This window comes from Nesoenas mayeri, assembly GCF_963082525.1.
Source record: "Nesoenas mayeri genome assembly, chromosome: 3".
Classification (NCBI taxonomy): Eukaryota; Metazoa; Chordata; class Aves; order Columbiformes; family Columbidae; genus Nesoenas; species Nesoenas mayeri.
Genome location: NC_137544.1, coordinates 33,097,722 through 33,121,717, shown reverse-complemented (window position 1 = coordinate 33,121,717; position 23,996 = coordinate 33,097,722). Strand labels below are relative to the sequence as shown.

Below are 23,996 nucleotides of genomic sequence, written 5' to 3'. Positions count from 1 at the left end.
AGTTAGTAGATAACACTCAATATTCAGGTATAAATTTAGGAGTAAAGGGCAAAATTCACTGCAGAATACTTCTCTGTCAGTACATGAATTTCTGCCATTTAATTAAATACAGGGTCAGAATAGAGCAATTTTCAATTCTTAAATCACTGTTTTTATTCTTAGGTGGAAATCGACAGACTCAAAACAAGCACTACTCTCTCTGACCTTTCCTCCCAAACGCTGTATAACATAAAAGTTGTTGCTGTATATGACGAAGGGGAATCCCTACCGGTAAATGCAGAAGCTGTCACTCGTAAGTTTTGCTTTCTTGTGGTTATTTTTGCCTTATGTTCTATTTAAGTTGTATGTGTTACAATACATTTCTGAGTTCAGGTGGAATTGTAATTTAGTCTGAGAAATATTTTACTTGCATTTGTAGCATTATTTGCAATATAATAATCCTTGGAAATCCTGTATGAGTTCAGTGTCTTACTGCAGTGAACAGTGAGCCTGCAGTCTGCAGAGAGGTGACAGACCAGCAACTAAAGCAAAATTATTTCTGCTTAGTGGTTGCATGAGGAGTGTAGGGGTAGAATTAGTAAGAAAATATGTATGAGGGTGAAAGAAAGGTTTAGCAAGTCCTTGCAGGAGTCAAGTAAAGTGACTAGGAAGCTGGAGCATATGTTGGAGGATTACAGAGACATGATCTTGCTTCTGATCCAAGAGAGATTTTGTGCCATGGAATGCTAAACAGTCTGTACTTTTAGAGAATCACAAAGGCAGCATTTGAGCAAACTCAACAAACAAAGGCAGGGAAAAGATGTCGCACAAATGGTAAGAGGTGATCTTTGTACAAGAGTGGTGAGAGACTGAAAGGAGAAAGCTCAGAGAAGCCTTCATTCTGATCTTGGCTTCTGATTTAAGAAGACAGCTAACCGGAAGAGCTAGAAGAAAAATGAGCAAAGTTAAGTCCCTCACTCTGATGTACATGCATATGATGTCTTTTTTTTTTTTTTTTCTTCTGAATTTTTCATTTTGTAGCCTAGTGTATTTAAGAATGTGTTTATGTGCTTGCTTTTCATCTATAGCTGTGGTTTTGTGTGAATATGTGTGTAAGAAAAAAGAGAAAAGCTCTGCCAAAGAACTCTGGTTTTACCTATTTACTCATTTCTTCCTAGTGACTATAATATTTGGCCTCCTTAACCTACAGTTAACCTCTGTGAATTCTTTCTAAATAAGTGGTGTAATTCAGTCAAGACTTATTTGGCTTATATAAAGAATTTCAAGATCTGGGAGAAACTCACGCACGAGCTTGACCTCTGTGTGTGGGAGTGCATAATCACTCCTCCTAACTCCAAAACGTAAGAGCCAGGACTTCAGTTGTTTTGAGTAGGCATGTGAGTTGTGACCTCTATGGGGGTCGGTAGAGATACGTCTGTTTTATCAGGTGATGACCTGGTGATGTAACCTTATGGTTGGACTTGATAATCTTGAGGGTCTCTTCCAACCAAAATGATTCTATGATTCTGTGATTCTATGATTCTATCATTTGCTTAGTGTAGGTGGACTGGGTTATACTACAGAATTTTATTGTAGTCATTAGAAGCATGGTAATTGAGAGATCAATCTTCTACATAATCTAAATTCTTTGTCTGAGTAATTCCTTGGTTTAACTATATATATTTTGTAGTTATATTTGTGGAATAATTTTCCTTTTCTCATAATAGAGCCTGTGCCAGCACCAGTCAATCTCAGAATCACAGATGTAACCACAAACAGTTTCAGAGGAACTTGGGATCATGGAGCTTCAGATGTCTCTCTGTATAGAATAACCTGGGGACCCTATGGAAGACCAGAAAAACAGGAGGTAAGGCTAGTCACCACAAGATTTTGTGGGCAATTTCTCAGAGGTTATATTTTTAAAATCGGAAGTGTAATTAATAAGTGGCCTATAACTCGCAAGCCCTCCTGTTGTGCTCAATGGAAATTCAGTAAGAAGGTGTAGAACACATACTTAGAGATACATTTAGTGATGCTACTGTGTAAAAAGTTACTCAAGTTATATCCCACTCTGTTTGTTTTGTCTTTATTTATTTGCTTCCTTTTTTTTTTTTTTTTTTTAAATTTCTCCATAAGACTATCTTAAATGGCGATGAGAATAGTGTGGTCTTTGAAAATCTGAATCCAGACACATTATATGATATCTCAATTACTGCCATCTATCCTGATGAGTCAGAAAGTGATGACCTCATTGGCAGTGAACGAACATGTAAGTAAATAAAGGGTTTCTGCATGTTGATATTCATACTTATTAAATCAGAAGGCATACATATACAAGAATTCTGAAAACTCTTTCTACTTTTTTCTAGTACCCTTGGTACCTATCACCACACAAGGTAAGAATCTGAATTTGCAGGTATGGAGTTATTAAAGAAAACTCATAGCCATCTTTTTTTCTAAACTGTGAGCAATGTTGACATTAAAAAACTGAGATAATTTAATATATATTATTGTATATTTGGAAGAATATTGAACACTAGTTTACCACATGTTTATTATTTTACTAATATTACACATTTGTTGTCTTGGAATTAGGGCATTCTGCTCTTGATCAGGAATTCATGCAGCCCTCAAACTATGAATGAAATCTTTGTCCATGGTTTTTGCTTGAATTACATACTTATTCTTTTCTTTATCACATTTCTCAGCCCCGAAGAGTGGCCCACGAAACCTTCAAGTGTATAATGCAACTTCACACAGTTTGACTGTGAAGTGGGATCCTGCCAGTGGTCGAGTGCAGAGATACAGGATCATTTACCAGCCTATCAGTGGGGATGGCCCTGAACAGTCGGTAACTAATTTTGATGTACTATAGTTATTCAATCTTAAATGATACTTCTGCAAAGTAATCCATTAAAATAATTTATTTTTAAAACACAACAGTGTATATATTAATCATCTTTTAGATGACGTTTTATATTTGTAGTGAATGAGTATATATTCCCACCTTTTTATTTCTCCCCTTTCAAATCCAAGATAGAATGCTCTTTATGGAGCAACATTAACTTTGAATACAGCCTCTTTTCTTGAAAATCACATAATCTATGGATATAACTAGAATAAAGTGAAGTGTTGAGGAAGAAGTCAATCAGCACATAAGACTACAAATCACAGATATATGGTTATGCCAACAATCAGCAAATGAACTACCATGATTACTTCCATAGTCCAGAGTTTTCCATTGTTTTCATGGTGTGGTTCACATGCTATCAGAGGGACTTTGCAGTGGAACATACTGTGGACAGTAGAGACTGTCACTTACTGTGCTAGGGACAGAATAGCTGCCCAGAAGTGGCAGTTACAGAAACAAATCCATGTAAAACATATGCTGGAGAAGTGTTTTACCTATTTTAATGTCTTTTAATATGACTGAGCAGCTGTGATGATAGGGAGAGCCAGTACTGTATGATCAGCCAGCTTTCCTCGAGTCATCAGCAAGAGCTGTGCTGACTCCTGGCAGCCTACACAACACAGCTTGGGAATGGTAATTCGTTCAGCCTGTTTATCAGAAATGTGTGCTACTTAAAAATGCCCCGGTCTGCAGTGGGAGGGTGTTGTGGTTACTGCCAAATGACTCAGAGGAACACTTTCAAATGAGAACCACACACATTTAACTTGCTCCTGTAATCAGAGATCACACGTTTAGAAGCCTATCGAGGAATGTTTACTTTAGAATCAGTTGGACACATGCACCCATTTTTACTCTCATCTGAACAATGTGCATTTAAGTTGAGGTAATTGAGCTGTTGACTGAATTGAGAAGTTGAATGCAAGCTTAGTGAGAAATCACTAGAAGAATAAAGAACAGCAGTAAGGTTGATTAATATCTGTAATTAATTGCTGGTACTGGAGTAAAAAAGGAATTATGATCATTCTGCTGAAATTTATGCAAAGAATAGATCTAATAGACTTAACTGTTCACAACCGGATGGACTCCAGGGCAAAATACCTCTTTTTGAGGGCAGCACACAGAACACTTACTTACTTATTCATGGCATTTTAACATCCATCTACAAATAATTCTCAATTATATGATAGTAATTCCTTGTCTGCTTTTTTTGTTACTGTGATATTTTATTAAGCTGCAGCTGCTGGGTAGGCAGTAACAGTGGCCCAACTGAAATATTTAAAATAGAAGTTCTAGAAGGTTTTTATTGCTGTCTGACATTTAACATTCTTAGTACCAAGAAAGAGCACAGATTACCTGAAGACAACACTGCAAATACTGAGCACTGAACTCCAGGGACCACGATGATTATTAACGGTGGGATTTTGAAAGACAAACAGATACTAAAATGTGAAGACAGCCATGATGGGATGCTAAAAGCATTTTTTCTTTGAACCTAACTTTGTATGCTTGAGCACAAATAAAAAGTATCCTTGTAAATTAAAATAATCTACTTCTATGAAATGTGAAGGTGTTTAAATGCTTGCTCATTATCAGTTCTTCATCACCAGAAGCTTTTAAGTGTTATGACAAATGTATTTGCTGAATAGGCTTTGAAAATGTGCAGATGGTCTTAAAAGTACAAAGAATGCTCTTGAATAAGTGTAATTTCACATAATTAAAACCCCGAAAGCTCATGATTCATAACCGCTGAAGAATCTAAGTATCATTCTCAGTGCACTGTAAGTCTTTTATTTGGTGGAGATTATGATTGAATAAGTATATGTAAAAGAAAAATTGAAATGAAAGATGCATAATAATTTTAGACTCTTAACAAAGATGTTTTAGAAGCTGAAGTATCATTTTGTACATAAAGAAACCAATTTGAAATCTGTCAAACTGAATAAAAGGCTGTCTTTGATTTCAACATGATACGGTCAGAGGCAACACTGTGCTAGCATAGAACTGGCAGTTGATATATGATTGTGGTTATATGCAAGTCTGGAGGTCTTAAAGAATACTGGCTTTGTGTCATTGGACTCTGTCTAAACTTGCTAAGATGAATTTGTACTAAATATTACTGTTGTTCAATGTCTACTGTCAGTGTCAATCACAAGAGCATTGCAGCATATATCATGGTGTTTTCTGCTCTGCATCAAATGCTTACATTCTTCACTGTAATAGTAAGAATAAAAGGGGCAGCATAAAAGTGATTTTGATATTTTCCTTTCATTTATTGCAGACTATGGTTGGAGGACGTCAGAACAGTGTGGTAATACAGAAGCTGCAGCCCGACACACCATATGCTATTACTGTGTCATCAATGTACGCAGATGGTGAAGGGGGACGAATGACAGGACGGGGAAGAACCAGTAAGTAACTTCTTAAGATATTCTTACTAGATGGGAAACAATATACATTGCTTGTCAAATTAGCTGAGAAAAATTTCTCGTGGTGAAATTAATACCATCAATATTTGTCCTCTGATGGGTTTCAAATATCTGAAGTAAGAAGGCCTGTCAGTCTACTGGCTGCAGAGAAACCCTGGACCATTACCATAGACCGGATGCCTGGCTTTTAGAGGTTGAGAGAGACCTTGGTGCTACCATGGAACTTCTCCCTCATTTTAATCTATTTAATTGCCCTGTGTCACAATTTAGCAAACACCTTCAAGCATCTGAAGGCATGTGGTTCTCATATGTGTGCTATTAAGTGTAAGTTTACTAGTTTCCTGTCACACCTTCAGTTCAGAGACTGACCTTTACAATGTGCACTTTGAGACTGTACCATTTTATGTTGATAGCATTGTTTTGATCCTGCTATAGAAAGCATTGACTGATTTGTTATCAGAGGCACTTCAGGCATAAAAAATAATTAACTATTTTAAAACAATTAATTATATAACTATAAATGTAGTGAAAAATACTTAGTCTACTTTTGAGTCTGCAGTGAAAAGTCAGACATAGCAATGTGTTTGGTGAGGAATGAAGAAGAAAATCCTAATTAACTCATTGTCTAATTCTAAAATACTGTCCAGAAATAAATTTTTCTTACTATGTTTAGCATTCCTTATTCTATTAGATGAGGCTGATGTGTTAAGAGAAATAACATTTAATGTGAACTACTAAACCTGTTGTTTTTAAAATTTCCTAATGATACATTACATAGGCATGATCTGACAGCACAGGTGAGAGAATGTGGTTCCACATTTCTGATAGCTCATTGATCTGTTTCAGAACCTCTCACTACTGTGAAGAACTTGCTAGTTTATGACCCAACCACCAGTACTCTGAACGTTCGATGGGATCATGCAGAAGGAAATCCTCGCCAGTATAAAGTGTTTTATGGACCTACAGCTGGAGGTGCAGAAGAAATGGTAAATAATTCATGTGTATCTCACTGTCCCAGATAAACTGTGGCTCATGGTGGCGGTGAGAGAAATGTTGCTGAGTGAAGTGGGTCTTGTTTGCCTATGCACTGGCTTTTTCTCTGTTCATAGTTCTCCTGGAGAAAATACAGAGCACCTCCATGGAAGTCAGTTACTCCCATAGGTATTAGAGATGTTTGGTTTTATATAGTAAACCTTCAGGGATTCATTCTTAGCACAGGGACTTAACAGCACACATAATTTTTTGTTTGTTTATTCGTAGGCAAGTGAATGCAAATGTAAAACTGACTTCAGGGTGTACAAAAGGCTATTAAGTCAGCAGACCTCATTTCAGTCCATTTTTACTGCTAAGAAGTCATGTGGCTGTAGGCAGTCGGCAGGATGATATCAGTGAAGACAGAAAAATCCATAGAGGTCTCTTATTCTAATCTCCTAAAATTACTTAATTTTTAAAGAGCGAACCCTTGTTGCAGATTGGGAAAATACTCTTTCCAACTTGTGTTACTTTTTCCACATCTGTGCAATCTGATGTGCCCGTGAAATGAAGTGTACTTGAATTGCCACTCTTTCAATAGCATCTAGAGAGATACTGATGATAAATATTCTTAAATTCTGTGGAGTTTTACTAAATAAAGTGAGTTGCTCATTATGTATTTCCATTAGCATGTTGTAGTGTTATTTATTTATTTATTTATTAAATTTAAATAGTGACCTTTTAGTGCCTGTGAGCTGCCAAACAGTAGCTATTAAAGAGATCACTGCAGATTAGTATAACAAGTTCTGGAGCCAAAAGTGAAGATAACTTTGGGGATTGCATAGGAGAGCATAGGATTTAATAACCATTTTTGTTAAGCCCAAGACAGAATCTTCTTAAAAGGCAATTCCAGAAGATACCATGCACCCTGTTACTTCAGGCTTCATCTTTTGTAAAGTTTTTATCACATCCAGTCTAGAAATTAGATGCAGCAGAGGAGTAAGAGAGATACAAAAAGCTTGAAAATTTTACATATTTATGTAAATGTCATGCCTCTACCTTTCTTTTTAAATTTGTAGACCACAGTACCGGGAAACACAAACTATGTCATCCTGAGGACTCTTGAACCCAACACACCTTACACTGTAACTGTGGTTCCAGTTTTCCCAGAGGGGGATGGTGGACGTACCTCTGACACTGGAAGAACTTGTAAGTAAAATAGTCCTTTTCAAGAAAATGTTAGGATATTTTTGTGTGAGTGGCTCAGATCATTAGAAATTGATTTTACATCAAAAGTGGAAATTTATTTTCCCCAAAGCATAAGTGTAAGAAAATCTGTTTACCTGCTTGGTTATGGCTGCAGCTCTGTAACTTATTCTGTTTTCTTTGCTTATTCAAGTGGAGACTTTCAGTCCACATATCTCAAGTAAGCTCAGCTCTTATGTTGTGCAGCCCACTCACTGTTCGTTTCCACTCAATAGTAAAATTTTAATTGTAGTGCCAGTAGCAATACTGGTGAACAAATGGCAAATATTGGTGTTAATCCATGTTGATATTCTTACCATGTACTTAAAATTTTCCAGGGAGTTTGAGCTCCTAACATCAATATGACCTGCACTGTGTAGTTTGTGGCTGTATTTCATACCTGTCTAATTAACCATATGGTGACAAAGTGTTGTGTACCTTAAATTTGCAGTATAAACAGATGTACTTTGCAGCATGACAGAGATGTTCTCAAAGACTAATCACTGAGATTCTCAGATTTGTAGATTTTGTGGTAACAAAAGTGATGCGTTTATCTTGGGTTGATGTGCTTTTCAGCTTCCTTTGAGCACTGTTGTAAATTCAAGTAGAACTAGAACTTACCTAAGCAACTTTGTAAAACTTCGTTTAATTTATCCTTGGTCTAGTGGAGAGAGGAACACCAAGAAACATTCAGGTTTACAATCCCACACCAAACAGCATGAATGTCCGATGGGAACCTGCTCCAGGTCCAGTACAGCAGTATAGAATTAATTACGCTCCACTGTCTGGCCCAAGGCCATCAGAATCTGTAAGTAATTTTTTTTTTATACTCTTCTTTAAAAGTGTGTGGAGGATATTGCTTCCTTAATGAGTGTAGAACAATAATAATAAACTCAGATTAACTGTCTGCCCTCTACTGAAAACATTGTGTCTATAGGAATTCAGTCCATTGTAAATGAATGTTTAATTTGGTGAAATAAAAGAAATAAGGCCCTCCCATTTAAAACTGAGGATCAAGGATTGAGTATCCTTTATCATATTGTGGGTAAAGATGAGGTAAAATCTTTTTATTTTTTTTTAAGAAGAGACAAGGGAACAACAGACATTTATTAGGAAATGTTTAATTATGAAACCAGATGCCAAGTTCATGTGATTTTACCACTAAACCATCTGTTTACCCCAAATGATTAGTGTTGAGTAGGTCTTGGTGAGCAGTAAAGACTGGATATGGGCGAAAGTTTGTCCTCTAGATGTGAAGTGTTCTTGGATTTGCATAGAAATAGGTGCAGTTTTAGGCCTAAGCCTTTGAATGGACTCACACAAAATGTATACCTATATTGTACCCATACTGATGAATATACTTTTATGTACGGAAATGAAAGAATTTGCATCTGTAAAGTGAAACTGCATATTTTTTCACACATGAGTGGGAACCTGTCTATTAGTACCTGTTAGAGTATGCCCTTTATACATCAGTAAACCAGAATTTACTTTTTTTTGGTTTCGGTTCCTGAATTTTTTTTTTTTTAATTTATTTTTTTATTTTTCTGAACTATTTTCATGTAAAATGTAAAAAAATAACAATTCCATTTGCAGAACAAGCACTCCTTATGTATTTGTCATTATTCTACACCTCCTCTTGAATTTTTATTTTTAAACTCATATTGTTTTTCTTGGAAAGTGTGCACCATGATTGTGTTCCTGTATTTCATTCAATTTGTTCATTTGAACAAGATATGGTATAAACTGAAGCTTTTTTTAATAAAAATGCCTTTTGTTTCTGTTTCAGATTGTGGTACCAGGCAACACTCGTGATGTGATGCTGGAGCGCTTGGCTCCTGACACTCCTTACTCAATAAATGTTATAGCTCTGTATGCAGATGGTGAAGGAAATCCAAGCCAAGCACAAGGAAGAACATGTAAGAGGCATTCAGTGTTTTCTTTGTGAAAGATAAGTCAAAATTGGTATGTGAAGGATTTATACAATTGATTACAATCTCAATTAATGTAAGCCATTCAGTGCAACTCTTATAGGCTTCCATGGATGGGTGCTTCTGCTATGTTGTCTGGCAGCTGAGGTACATGCATAATCACTAATGTAATTTTCACTTGTGAAATAAGTCTAATTTGAATGTTGAAGAGTTTAAAACCTGTTCTTTAAAATGTAATTGCAGATAAATAACAATTTGTCCTTTGGAAAAAAATAGCACACTAAGATGGATAGAATTTGCTGTCAAGAGAAAAAAAATATGTGCTTCCTGTTGTGTGTCTTACATGATAACTGTGCATGCCAGCCTTCACAGATTTTTTTTTTTTTTTTTTCCTGGAAATTCCTAACCACCAAAATGTCCTTGTTACAACTTAGTTTGTGGGATCTTGATTGGCTTAGGCTTGGCTTCTTTATTACTTTTCTACTTAATTTTAGAAGTAACATGTAAAGAAACTGTCTCTGACAGTAATAGGTCACCTTTCTTCTGCTGCTTCTATACTTTCTCTGTTAAACTCCCATATTCATTTAAAACTTGCAGATGTGACAGGCTATAGTTATACTTGTCTGCAAAAGTCTGAGAAGCAGCATGTTTGTAGATACTCAATTTGCACATCCCTCTGATGTTCTCTCCCTTCCATACTGCTCCAGTTCATCCAGTTAAGACCCTATTTCTATTTAAGGCCTTCAGGCACTGCTATATTATTCTTGACAAAATCTACCTATATATGTTTATTCAGGGTTTCAGGGAGGGCCCTTAGCTTTGGCTTCAGTTTAGTGTTTGAATCAGGGAGAGTGACACTGAGCTGGAAGACTCATGCTACATACAACCTTCTGTATTTTCTTTCTTTAGTGCCACGCAGTGGTCCAAGGAATGTGAGAGTGTTCGATGAGACCACAAACAGCCTTTCTGTACAATGGGACCATGCTGATGGGCCAGTCCAGCAATACAGAATAATTTATTCACCCACTGTGGGAGACCCTATCGATGAATATGTAAGTTCTGTAATTCCTTAGTATGCATTGAGACATTCTCAGTTGATTCTTTTGGATATGGAAAAACAGATACCTGCTCTATAAGTAGTATACTCTGCATACCCTGTGGTCCTTTAGTCATTGTTATCAATGCTGAGAAGACATAGCTTGTATGAAAGATTTTTTTTCCACAAAGTTGCAGAACATGTATGGTTTAATGAACCATCTTGCATGTAAAATAAGGTTAAATATGTGAGTCACACATTAATCAGAAGATTCTGAGCAGAACTTGCTTTCTGACATTTAGTTCAAACATTGTGCTACAGTGAATAGTCATCTATTACTTCATACTCTATTCATTATGAAATCAGTGTGCTAAGATACAGAATAAACTCCATTTTATAAATGGAAAAGAGTTGCCAGACTTTAATAATAAAGCAGTGGTAACTTTGATTCAGCATCTCACTTGCTTTTGTAAGATTCACTATGAATTGTGTTTGTGTTTCATTTCCTGCAGCTTAATGACAGCACAAGTTAATCTGAAGTTTATAAAATTCTGAGTGTTTATAGCAAAACCAAAATCAGATCTTCTAGAGGTCAATGACAGAATTCCTGCTGACTGTCACCAGCCAAAATATAACATGTACAGAGCGTCATTTAAATGCTATTCCTGCTTTTATGTTATTGTACTGTACAGGCTGAAAATTCAGTGTTGGAAAATTCCCTACTGGACCTGTTAATCAGGACACACATATTTTTCAACACACATATCTTCCTTGCAGAAAATATTTGACATGTCATAAAAGCAGCAAGACTCAAACAACTGAAAATATTTGTCAAGTAATAATGGAAAATGTTGACTGGGATATGCTTTTGAGATAGATATCTCAAGCTACTTTCTATAGTTTCAGCGCTTTATTGCCATTTTATGGAGCAGTGTCCCTTTTTGGATTACACCTATCTTCTCATTAGAAGGGAGCAATACCTCATGGCTGCACCCAGAAGTTGAGATGTTGAGAGATCCATAAACAGACACATTTTTACATATTAAAATATTTAGATCTTCCTTTTCAGACTTAACTGTTGTTTCTGCCAAGAAAATGATATCCTAAGAGGAGGATAATGAAAAAGTAGAAATGAAACTGATGAGTAGCGTGAATCACTTTGACTTCCATCTTCATTTTAGGAGCTTTTCCCTCTCTTTTTCTGTCTTGAAACACATCTTCATGACTTTTTCCTTTCTATGAGGGAACAGTAGGGAATTCTTAGTGAAGAACTAGCAGCATCTCAGTCTGATGTAAGGGTAGGGACTAAAGAGTCAATTTGTTTTATCTTTTTGCACTGATCACAGCATTTTATAATTTAAAATAACAAATACTGATAATTGTTTATAGGCTATAACCCTTAAGATATCCCAAATGACTTTATCTACAGTGGCACAAAAAAAGTGTGCCAAGTGTCAAAACAGATTTTTACTCCTAGTTACTCTTATTATTGATCAGATACAGGACTGTGAGCTTGTTTACTTCTGTTTCTTTTGTATTATAGACAACAGTTCCTGGGATAAGAAATAATGTGATACTACAACCACTGCAATCAGATACGCCATATAAAATTACTGTTGTGGCCGTGTATGAAGATGGAGATGGTGGACAACTGACTGGAAATGGCAGAACTGGTAATTAATTTTAATATTATATATCACTTTTAAAATGTATGACACATATTCCTTGAGCACTACAGAATTGTGATTATTACCTATGAGAGCTAGAATGTAAGCTTCTAGAGGCTGAAAAACAGTCACTAGTCTAATTAGAGTGCTTTTCTTCCTTTTTAGTTGGACTACTTCCCCCTCAAAATATGTATATAACTGATGAATGGTATACACGATTCAGAGTTTCCTGGGATCCTTCACCATCCCCTGTTCTTGGCTATAAAATTGTGTACAAACCTGTGGGTAAGAAAACCTCTTTGTTCTGAGTTCACTTTCAGATCACTGAATGGTTAATGGGAGATCAGAATAGGACTTTTGATGGAAGCTTAAGTCTTGTTATCAGTATTTTAGAAGAAGCACGAACTATCAAATACAATGTTTCATATATTCAATTACAGAGATTGAATTGTAGAATTAAAATTTAATACAGTGAGTGGATCAAGTCCTGGGCCATGCTTGTTATTTTCTGTAATGCCTCTTGTCCTTCTGGGGATATGAACAGGTGTATATGAAATGAGTATTGGACGTTTATTAAGGTACTAATGTCCTTCAGAACCTTTGTTTTCTGTGGCAGTGAAACAATGTAAATACCTTCCTATAAGTTAAATTAATCACTAACATTGCACAATAGTTTGTAAAGTTGTGTGTACATTCTGTTTGCAACAGTCTAACATACTAAAACTCAATAAATTAGTATGTTTTGTTTTCAAAAAACTGAGATTTACAATTGATGAGATGTAAAAGATGGTAGATAGGTTTGTAGCTCACCTAATCACGAGCCATTCCCTCTCTTTACTTTCTTAATGTTTCCTTTCAACTCAAGGTTCGAATGAGCCCATGGAGGTTTTTGTGGGAGAAGTGACTTCCTACACCTTGCATAATCTATCTCCTAGTACTACTTACGATGTGAATGTTTATGCCCAGTATGATTCTGGAATGAGCATACCCTTGACAGATCAAGGCACTACATGTGAGTCAAAATAACTTCTTTCGATAATCATGTTAGATACATATGCTGATCTGAAATAACATTGATTAAGAAAGGATTTTTAAATCTGGTTGTTAGAAAGTCTGAATATCCTCTCATGGAGAATGCTTATCATCTGTCCATTGTGTAGATCATAAAGACACTAAGTTTGGGAACAGTAATGGAAATACAGTTTCAAATAACGATTTGGTGACATAAAATTTTCTAGTCTGCCTCCTAAAATTTTTTTCAGCTATAGTTGAAATCAATCTTTGACTATCTACGGGGTACTATAGAATCTAATCATACTAAGCAGGTCTTGACTTTTTGCTACTCTGCTTTTATCTCACAGGAATATCCAGTAATTGAAACTTCAGTTTTTTGGAAGGAGATGATTTTATTGATGGTCTTAGTTAAGAAATTTCTAAAAATTTCTTCAGTTAAGATGAATCAAGCATACTGAGTTTTGTTGACTCAGTACATTGTTTTCATACTGGCATATATAGGTCAGATTCTGATTTTTGGAAGTTTCTTATTTTATCAAGAACTCAACTTACTTCATGTGAAATCTCATAAAATGGACTGTTACCCAAAACAGGAAAGGTATCAGACTTTGGGCCTTTGTAAATAGCTAGGCTGGATTCTCTAAAGTATAACAGAAAATTAAGAAATTTGACTATAACCGCTCTTTCCTTCTGTGAGTACTTTAAAAATCAAGTTCTGGACCAGCACTGCTACTATAGTTTTGATGTGCTTCATCCATTATGTACTGTTTTCCAGAGAACAATTTATCTCTTTCTCTGTTCACAGTATATTTGAATGTCACTGATGTAACAAGTTACAATGTGGGTTGGAATACATTCTGTATTCGATGGTCACCTCATCGGTCAGCAACTTCCTACAGACTGAAGCTAAACCCAACTGATGGCAAGTGAATTTTATTTTTTGCATTTTCTGGAAACATAATTACCTTATTTCAGTGACAGCAACGTTTATTTGGGATGGCAGCAAGCACCCACCAGAAGCTATGATGCATCCTGACCTGTTTTCATAGAGTGGTGAAAAAGGTGCAAAGAGGGAGTGCTGTTTATTGTCTAGTTAATATTCATTGCTGAGAATCTGCTAGTTTCCTGGGTTTTATATATACATTGCAGTGTTACTCTCCAGTATGTTCCAGGGTGCATAGTCACCACATAATCTTGGTCTAGAAAGACTTCTATGGGACAAGACTGCTGTCCCATCTGCTCCAACCTCCCCTCAAGAAGTGTCTAATCTCTACAGTTATTTGTACAAATATTAAAAATGGAATACTGGATTTTAAATTTATTTCTATTGGGCTTTTTTGACAGGTTCCAGGGGACAGGAAATCACTGTCCGTGGATCAGAAACAAGCCATTGTTTTACTGGCCTCTCACCAGACACAGAATACAATGCTACCGTCTTTGTACAGACCCCTAACCTCGAAGGACCTCCAGTCTCTATGAGGGAGCGTACAGGTAGGTAATAGATACTGTGAAGCTTAAGTTTTGGTTCTAGAATTTGTCTTGTTTCAACTCTAGAACTTGTCTTGCTCCTAACTGCCTTTCAATACCTCTTTTAAGTGCAATTCAACTTAGTGCAATTTCAACTACAGTTGATGAGGGAAAGAGAAATTCCTATGCTCTTCTTCAAAACAAATATTTCCTAGCACTTGGATGAAAAACAGATGCATTATCAAAGTACAGTGTTACTCAGCTCATGTAAAAATGTTCCTGTTATAATGAAACCATGTACCTTTTTAAACAATAATTATAATCTTTTTATTGTAACACAATAAATGTTTCCTTGTCTATTTTGTATTGTTTAGGTTAGTGAGAAAATATTAGAAACTTTCTGTGTGGTAATATAATACATAATCTAGAGTTTTTCCTTGAATGAAATGATTTATATGGAGTAAAAAAAATTATTTCATTTCAGTGCTCAAACCTACAGAGGCACCAACTCCACCACCTACCCCTCCTCCACCTCCTACAATTCCTCCAGCTCGAGATGGTATGTTTATTTGTAGAATTATTCATTATTTTTCTGTAGATGCTGCACTGCTTCAGAGTTTAATGCTATTTTTCATAAATTTAAATATGTTTAAAACTGGCACAGCACTTTAGGGAAGTTTAAGACCAGTTTCCTGATGCCATCCATTTGCTCTTGAGCTTTACAAGACTTCAGCATTTCCTGGTTTAGAACAGAAAGGTGCATAAATTTGGCAAAAAAAATAAGTGTGTTCTATAGCCCTGCAGTAAGTCTGTGAGTCTGTCTGCCCTGAGCAGACAATCTATGTTTTATGGTAGATACTCAGAAAAAAAAAAATTAATTTAAAACATTTAAATTTGATATTTGAGCTCTTCTTTATTTCTTGAACTTTCATTTGAAAATTTTTTTTAAATGTTTTTGTGTTGAACATTAGCCATCTGCCAGGTTGACTGTGTGGGAGTAGAAGCTTGCTGAATATTTGTCATTCTTGAATTTTAAAATTTTGGAGCAATGCTCTTTATTTCATAGTGATATGATTGATGTGTTTTAAGTTTTCCTTTTCTTGGTCTTTCAGTATGCAGGGGTGCCAAAGCAGACATAGTATTTTTGACTGATGCTTCCTGGAGTATTGGTGATGATAACTTCAACAAAGTAGTGAAATTTGTTTTTAATACAGTAGGAGCCTTTGACTTGATTAATCCTGCTGGAATCCAGGTAGGTTTTTTAATTTCCATTTGGTATATTTTGGAGGGAAGCTAAAGATGAAACCGAATTAATGAAGTTATATCTGATTTTTACTTTCTTTCAGAATGCTGTCCCTTTTTTTTTTCTTTTTTTTTGTATTAGATTGTTGTACAATGCATATGTACATGTGTGCATGTGTAACTATTTATGAAATATATTGGTCATTTTGTAAATACAAAGGGAATTTAGTCTATCATGAGAGGTTACTACTCCAAAAGATAAAAGTTGTAGTGTGTGTGAATCCTCCAGACAGAGAAACTGGGGTCATGTATGGTCAAAATATGATTAATTTTATATTTTTATTTCTTTGTACAGGGCATCAACAATTGGCACACTGCTCAATTGTTAAATGCTAGGTTTTGTCTGTGTCATATCATCTGTTTTGGGAGCGGCCTGCCTGTTGAGTGAGGGTTATGTTTTAATTTCTCAGTGCAAGAAAGGAGGCTTGTACATGTAGAAACCAGCTGGCTGGCCATTAGTGCCTTGTCTTGTTGAGCTGCCTGGAATCCCAGTGCAATAAGTAGACAGAATCCCCTTGAGAAACACTCTTCCAGAGATCTCTTCATCCCATCCTAAAGACAGATAACATGGGTCCACCCCACAGTGGGCATAGTAAAAGTATGAAAAGGTGAAAATTTAGTCCTCTTAATGAATTAATGCATCTTGAAAGACTGAACAGTAATAGCCATTGAGGACTTCCAGCATTTCTGGGCTGATCATAGTCATGTCAAAGACATTTCCTGCCAGGCTCCTTACTGTGAGCCTTGCACCAGTACTGGTTTTCTTCCGCTTATGGGAAGATGGATGAGATCACTGCTTAGATTCCCATGGCCATTTCTGTTTCACGAGATAAAGTGAATGATATGAGATGCAAGCGCACTTCTCAAGAGGTATTTCTGGAGCACTGCAATGACTTACAGGTGCAGTGCACCTTCCTTAGTTAAAAGGCTGAACTGAAGGTGTGGGGTTTTTTTTGTGTGTTGTTGTTGTTTGTTTCTTTTTTGTTTGTTTGTTTTGTTGTTGTTGTTGTTTTTTGTGGGAGATTGTGGGAGAGATTTTGTCCAGTAACTATAAAAACTACTTACACTGCTCATGAACTGCCTTTCATCTTCTAAGAATGTTTTTAGATCTTTGATTCTCTATCTTCAACTCTCCAGACATTTAAAGGAAAAGATACCCCTCACACTTGGCTTTGTCTCAGACATTCTTTATCCTTCTTAGCTCTAATCTATACCGGTAGTTTTCCTTTCCATTTGTTTGTTTGTTTTATAATATTTTTTTTTTTCCCCATGAATATGTATGGGTCCCCAGCCTAGAGATAGAGAAGCCTAATAGAGGTGACAGAGACATGTGACAGAGATATGTGTATGCTAATGTTTAGTAAACTATTTAACTCACATACCTCTTGAAATAATTGCAACAATCTCAGGTTTTGACCTGGATATTAATAATTTAAAAAGTGGAATTTGCTTCGATAAATACATGTGAATATACACATATAGAGAGATGTCTATTCAGCATCAAATTAGTATAATATTGTAATTTTACAGAATATTTGAAGGAGTAAAATGAAATATGCAAATATAATATTTAAAGATTATTTCAGAATACAGATTCAGTGATTGTATTCTAGTATTTAAGGCAAGAGACTACACAATTTTATATATATCCAATTTTGTTGACATATTATTGCCAAATAGTCTTTGTATTTCCTAATTTAAAAAAGGAAGAGTTTCTGTAAATAATGTACCTCTGCTCAGAAGCAGAGAATAAGCACTATATGTATATGCATCATAGTAATAGCAATATTTTAATCATATATATTTAAGGTCACATCATATTTCTTACAGAAAAGAGAAAGAAGGAAAAAAGTGTCATGTGCATGTCTGTGATGATATTTGTGTTCGTAAATCTGTATGTGTGCATATAATCATACAGATACGAAAAAGATTTTGCAATTATTTAATGCCTACTACTATACCATAATACATATTTCAATGGAGAGGGTTGATCTGAATATGGAAGTATGAGACTAAATACTGTGATATATTCCATTTCAGGTTTCATTTGTGCAGTACAGTGATGAGGCGAAATCTGAATTTAAACTGAATACATTTGATGACAAGGCCCAGGCCCTGGGAGCTCTTCAAAATATTCAATATAGAGGAGGAAACACAAGGACAGGTAATTCTGAGCAGTAATTATATTTCTTTAAGATAAAATGATTTCAGAAACTGCCTCATTATCATAATATTACGCGGCTGAAGAATTAGATTTTTATGTTCTTTTGTTTTAGATTTGTGGCTGTTGCCCTTTCAAAGTAAGGGATTTCTTCTCTTGTAGATAATACGGCTGACACCTTGTTCATTGTACACTTTGCAGGCAAAGCCCTAACATTTATCAAAGAAAAGGTTTTGACTTGGGAGAGTGGCATGAGGAGAGGTGTTCCCAAGGTACTTGTTGTTGTCACAGATGGTCGGTCTCAGGATGAGGTGAGGAAAGCAGCAACAGTCATACAGCACTCTGGTAAGCAATTCACAGTACCTGGCTGTTTCATTCCCTTATGTGTTAAACAATGCAATTATAAGTGGTGCATCAGTTATCTGGGAAAACTTTACTCATCATTTATGGACTCAGAAACGTATTCTGAGTACCTGGGAAAAACTCAAAACTATTTAAAGAATTTAGACCCTGGGCCAGACGTCACTTTTTCTTCCTCTGCCTTCTTTCTGAGGAAGGATGTGGCTTCCCAAGGCTTTCAAGTAATTTCTCATGCATATCATTTCACAGATGTGACTTTCGGTTACTCCTTTCTCTCCTTGCTGCGTAGACCCCAGGGATCATTGTGAAATATACAGCATTCTAGTGCTTTTGGTGCAATGGGCCTGGCTTTTTGAGCTTTATGTTTTACCTGGTATAAACCAGTGGATCTCCAGTTAAAGTAACTGCTTTTGGTGGAGCTGGATCTGAATTGACTCCTTCATTATCTTTTGAGCTGAGAAGCATTGCGCTTCCTCTTCAGATTTATTGAATGTGGCTTATATGAGCCTATTCCTGTCCCTGCACCCAGCAGTTTTGCATTTCAGTGCATGAACTACCTGGAGTTCTTTTCCCTGGGTAAGCAGATTATGTACTTCCTTATGGAAATCACTGGCATGTAAAACACAAGTGGTGGTCTTCTCTGCCTCTGTGATCTGAAGGAATTAGCTCTGTCTAGATGACTTATAAAGATATTTGGCTAACATATTCCTAAGTCTCTACAGTCTCCCTGAATAATCTGCTTCAGTGCTTAACTGCCATAATAGCTGGAAAGCTTTGCCTCAAATTTTGCCTTTGTGTTTATTGATGCTAATGATTTTATGGTCTTATTATCATTTACCTAGTTAACTAGCAAAACAACTAATCGCTATTCACTACAGTGGGCCTTCATATTTGAAGTCTGTTGTCATTTCCACTTCGTCTTCTCCTTTCTAGACTAAACAAACTCATATCCTTCAACCTCCTCTTGACCATGTTTTCTAAACCTCTTATCATTTTTCCTGTCCTCTCTACTTACTTTGGTTTCTTTGAGTCTTAAACATTGTGCTAAAAGCTGGACAGAGTATTTCAGCCAAAGCTTCACCAGAGTTGGCTATAGAGGAACAATTACCCCCCATTTCTTTTTGAAAAATTAAAAATATAGACAAAGATAGCTTTGTCTTTTGCAATAAGTGTGAATTCTCCTTTTAGCCTCCAACCAGATTTTCCAATGTCTGTGCACTTGCTTGTTGATGAAATTTTTGGGGGATTTTTTTTTTTTCTATATAGTGCTGAATTGTGTAGTGACTTCTTTTTTTTTTTTTTTTCTCTACCCCTCCCCTTGTTTTCTGTTATGGCAAAGTGAGGTTTAGGTAGGAGAAGGGAAATGATGAAATGAGTCATAGACAGAATTCTGTAAATGCTAGAAGACAGCAGCAAACAAAAACTCGACACAGAAAACAAGGAGACACTAATTTAAGGATTTAGAAGAGGAAAACTACCCTGACAAAGAATCACAGAATCAAAGAATACCAGCTTGTAAGGGACCACAAGGATCATCTGGTCCAATTTTACTTGGCAAAAGCAAGGAGATTATGATTTCACACCTAGTGAGATGAATTGCATTCTGAATCTGCCCATGTCTCTCTGCTGATTATAGAAGACTAGATAACTAGGTTAAACTCATTGCTAACTTGGAAAGTAAAAACTGGTGAGATGACTAGCACCCTAAGAAAGTGAAAGGGAAACTGAGAAGCATAAAATGCAGGAGATGACAACAGTTAGAGAACTGGGTAACTAATGGTGTGCACAGAGATTTGGACACAGAACAAATTTAAGACACTGTAGAGTTGAAAGAATTGTACATTTTGTATGGAAGAGTGAGGGGACTATGTAGCCAAGTCTGTGTGAGCTTGCATAATGCCCAACAAAAACCATTACCTAACACTGCCAAGTCCACCACTAGACCATGTCCCTAAGTGCCACACCTACATATGTTTTAAACACCTCCAGGGATGGTGACTCAACCACTTCCCTGGGCAGCCTGTTCCGATGCCTGACAACCCTTTCCGTGAAGACGTTTTTCCTAATATCCAATCTAAACCACCCTGGTGCAACTTAGGGCCATTTCCTCTTGTTCTATGGCTTGTTACTTGGGAGAACAGACTGACACCCACCTCACTACAACCTCCTTTCAGAGAGCGATAAGGTCTCCCCTCAGTCTCTTTTTCTCCAGACTAAACAATCCCAGATCCCTCAGCTGCTTCTCGTAAGACTTGCTCTCCAGACACTTCACGATCTTCGTTGCCCTTCTCTGAACCCTCTCCAGCACCTCAATGTCTGTCTTGTCGTGAGGAGCACAAGACTGAAAAAGTATTGAAGGTTTGGCTTCACTAGTGCCAGTACAGGGGGATGATTACTTCCCTAGTCCTACTGGCCACACTATTTCTGATTCAATGAAGGAAGGAGGAGAAAGTTTTGAAAGAAAGATTCAAAACTGAGTTTAATCCCTCCTGACCTTTGATAGGGTGAAAGAATCTCCAGATTGTATGCTTATGATGAAGGCCAGGTAAAAGATTTGGTAGAGCCTGAGAAATCAATGATAGAGATGGATTGTAAAATATTGACCTGAAAAATGGTACATTTCAAGTAACAAGTGTTATTTTTACAGGCTTCAGTGTCTTTGTGGTTGGCGTGGCTGATGTAGATTACAATGAGCTGGCTAAGATTGCCAGCAAGCCCAGTGAGCGTCATGTATTTATTGTTGATGACTTTGATGCCTTTGAAAAGATTCAAGATAACCTCGTCACCTTTGTGTGTGAGACAGCTACCTCAAGTGAGTAGAAGACATAATTTTCCCTTTTCCCAAATGAACATATTTATTTACATACTGCTACAGTTGCCATGCCATTTAAGGTACATCAAAAGAAATGTTTATGTATAAAAGTTAGGTTTTGCAATAACTGGACAAAGTTTAAGCGAGCAAGTTACTTTTTAAAAATGTTGAAGTAGGTATTGCATTTTATGTAAACTTGTCTCACAGTTTAAAAGTACTGGTATAACAAAAGGAATATAAAAGTGAGTGAGACCTATTGCTTTTTAAAAGGAAGTAGAATTTTGCCTAATGTGAACTCAGGGGCACAATAAGTCTCTTATTTGCCACTGGTCTAGGCCTGCTAAAGAGGTGCAGCTATAGTGTGTGATGTTGGTTTAAAATTCTCTCAAATCAGATGTTTACTCAAGTGAAATCCTTCTATGGCAAAAATGAGAAATTCTCAGGCCTGTCACGTGCAACTGTGTACTCCCCAACTGCCTCATCTGCTGGCTCCTGAGGAGACGTATAAATCTGCAGTTTTTCCTTGTGAATCTGACAGCTATTACACAGCCTGACTCATGCCTTAAATATTCATGGAAAGACTGTGTAGTTGTTCTCCTTTCTTATTATGAATCAGACTCTTAAAATATTTGGGGGGTTCATTTGTTATTGCATACAATTTGTCATTGTAGAAATATCCTACTAACAGTAATGAGTAAAGATTTTAACAGTAATTCTGCCACAGAACAGAACACAGCATGACGAGTATAAAAAATGTTAGCTGATAATTAATAATAGCACAGATTTTTTTTGGTAATAAAACTTTATGAAGTATATATGTGTTCATATCCTGTTAGGTTTCATAGTTTTGAATTATATGTTTTTCATGTCTTTTAGCTTGCCCTCTTATTTACTTGGATGGATACACTTCACCTGGTAAGAAACTGTCTAACATTTTGGTATAGGTTCATGTCTTTTACAGCTCTACAGTGTTTTTATTTTTCGATTTTCTCTCTGGCTTTAAAGGTTTCAAGATGCTGGAATCATATAATCTAACAGAGAAGCATTTTGCTTCTGTACAAGGCGTGTCACTGGAATCAGGCTCTTTCCCAAGCTATGTATCATATAGACTCCACAAAAATGCCTTTGTCAGTCAGCCAATACGGTAAGTAAACCTGAAAGTTTTATATTTATGGAAAGAAGGTGAGGAAGGATTAATAGAGTTTAGAGATGATAGAATTAGAATCTTATGGAAGATGCATTGATTTAGCATTCTTTTACTGAACTCCAAGAAATGTATTCTAAAGAACATCTATCATTGTTCTCATTAAATGCTGATCTATTTCTTCTGTTGCAATCTGTTCACTATTAATCCAGTTGATCATTGTTTTTTTCTTTGAGATTGTGCTTTTTAACCATTCGAGCTACATAAAATGCACAGTTTGTCCTCAAGCAGTTGAGCAACAGCCTCCTTAATAAACCAAGCTCCACATTGCCAGAGGCAAATGGTTTCAATATGGATGTATGGGCACCACTTTTTGCAGGGACATTATTCATGCAGCTGTAAGCAGCACATTGACGCCATTGACTTAGGGTAGTTTCTCCTCTAATTGAGTTGCTGTATTTGGCAAATGGAGTAGAGTTTTCATGGGCCTGTGGTCTTAGAGCTTGGTTATGGAGAAGTAAATATATGATCATTCTTTCCAACATTTTCACACACACACACACACACACACACACACAAACTAAAGAAAAAATTAATTAGCAAGTTAGTTTTAGGAAGAGGAGAACAGTACCTCTCTTCTTCTTTTTTTTTTTTTTTTTTTAATACATTTGTTTCTGTGCCATCTCTTTAAGTAAGTTTCAGAAAAGTCATTTTGAGTCAGAGGAGAAGCCTAAATATATCCATTGTTCCTATTACATTTAAGGAAATTTAATCTTTTCACACGAACCCTTGAAATTTGCAATCCTGCCAGATCAGGTAAAGATCAGATCACAGGCACAGGAGCTGAGGTGTATAAAGAAATTGTTTCTTTTTGGCAGCCTTCTGATCTCACAATTTTAAAAGTGGAGTACTTGAGGACTCCTTGAGTTCACTGACATGCCATTACAGTGATGGCAGTGATAGATCTCTGATAGCCTGGATTTTTACGATCTGAGGAAGTACAGATAATCCCAGTCACCAGGATCTTGTTTTGCACTGCTCTTCCATTAAGATTTAACCCGCATTTAGCAGGATAATATTATAAAAATACTAGCTTCCTATTTATTTCATTTTTTTTTGAAGGCTGTGATACATAGTATGTAGTCTTCTCTAAGATGTGGAGTAGACTTTCCAGAGTATTCTGGGTGCTTATTTTTCATGAGAAACCAGAAAATAAAACTCACTATAGACTGAGTTAGCAAAGTAATAAAAGCATCCTGATCCTGATGGCATAGTTGTTTCCATATCTGAAGTATAAATAGCATTGCTATATTTACTTTAATATTTTATTTCTTGTACTGTTTGGTGTGGTGTTGCTGACTTCGTGATGGTGCTTTTATTGCAGTGTTCATAATCATATAAGCTTTGCCCAGAATACAGAGCAGCTTCTTGCTTGATTAGTACCTGGGGGTACTAATTGACAGGAAGCTCAACATGAGCCAACACTGTGCCCAGGTGGCCAAGAAGGCCAACGGTATCCTGTCCTGTATCAAAAATAGCATGGTCAGCAGGACAAGGGAAGTGATCCTT

The 23,996-nt window shown here is 36.3% G+C and overlaps 1 protein-coding gene across 1 annotated transcript in view; it reads left to right on the top strand.

The window, feature by feature from the left end:
* The window catches only part of COL12A1 (collagen type XII alpha 1 chain), a gene marked incomplete at both ends in the record, with an annotated part of 99,033 nt that overhangs the window by 44,112 nt on the left and 30,925 nt on the right, over positions 1-23,996 (top strand). Inside the window, 23 exons of the mRNA XM_080342004.1 lie at positions 163-292; positions 1,707-1,846; positions 2,116-2,248; positions 2,349-2,375; positions 2,688-2,830; positions 5,169-5,298; positions 6,163-6,302; positions 7,368-7,497; positions 8,199-8,341; positions 9,323-9,452; positions 10,374-10,516; positions 12,044-12,173; positions 12,333-12,452; positions 13,033-13,179; positions 13,987-14,103; positions 14,526-14,672; positions 15,133-15,207; positions 15,761-15,900; positions 17,991-18,114; positions 18,313-18,456; positions 21,119-21,283; positions 22,160-22,198; positions 22,289-22,427. Of these exons, the coding sequence (XP_080198130.1) occupies positions 163-292; positions 1,707-1,846; positions 2,116-2,248; positions 2,349-2,375; positions 2,688-2,830; positions 5,169-5,298; positions 6,163-6,302; positions 7,368-7,497; positions 8,199-8,341; positions 9,323-9,452; positions 10,374-10,516; positions 12,044-12,173; positions 12,333-12,452; positions 13,033-13,179; positions 13,987-14,103; positions 14,526-14,672; positions 15,133-15,207; positions 15,761-15,900; positions 17,991-18,114; positions 18,313-18,456; positions 21,119-21,283; positions 22,160-22,198; positions 22,289-22,427 (2,876 nt within the window). The remainder of the gene's footprint in view (positions 1-162; positions 293-1,706; positions 1,847-2,115; positions 2,249-2,348; positions 2,376-2,687; positions 2,831-5,168; positions 5,299-6,162; positions 6,303-7,367; positions 7,498-8,198; positions 8,342-9,322; positions 9,453-10,373; positions 10,517-12,043; positions 12,174-12,332; positions 12,453-13,032; positions 13,180-13,986; positions 14,104-14,525; positions 14,673-15,132; positions 15,208-15,760; positions 15,901-17,990; positions 18,115-18,312; positions 18,457-21,118; positions 21,284-22,159; positions 22,199-22,288; positions 22,428-23,996) is intronic.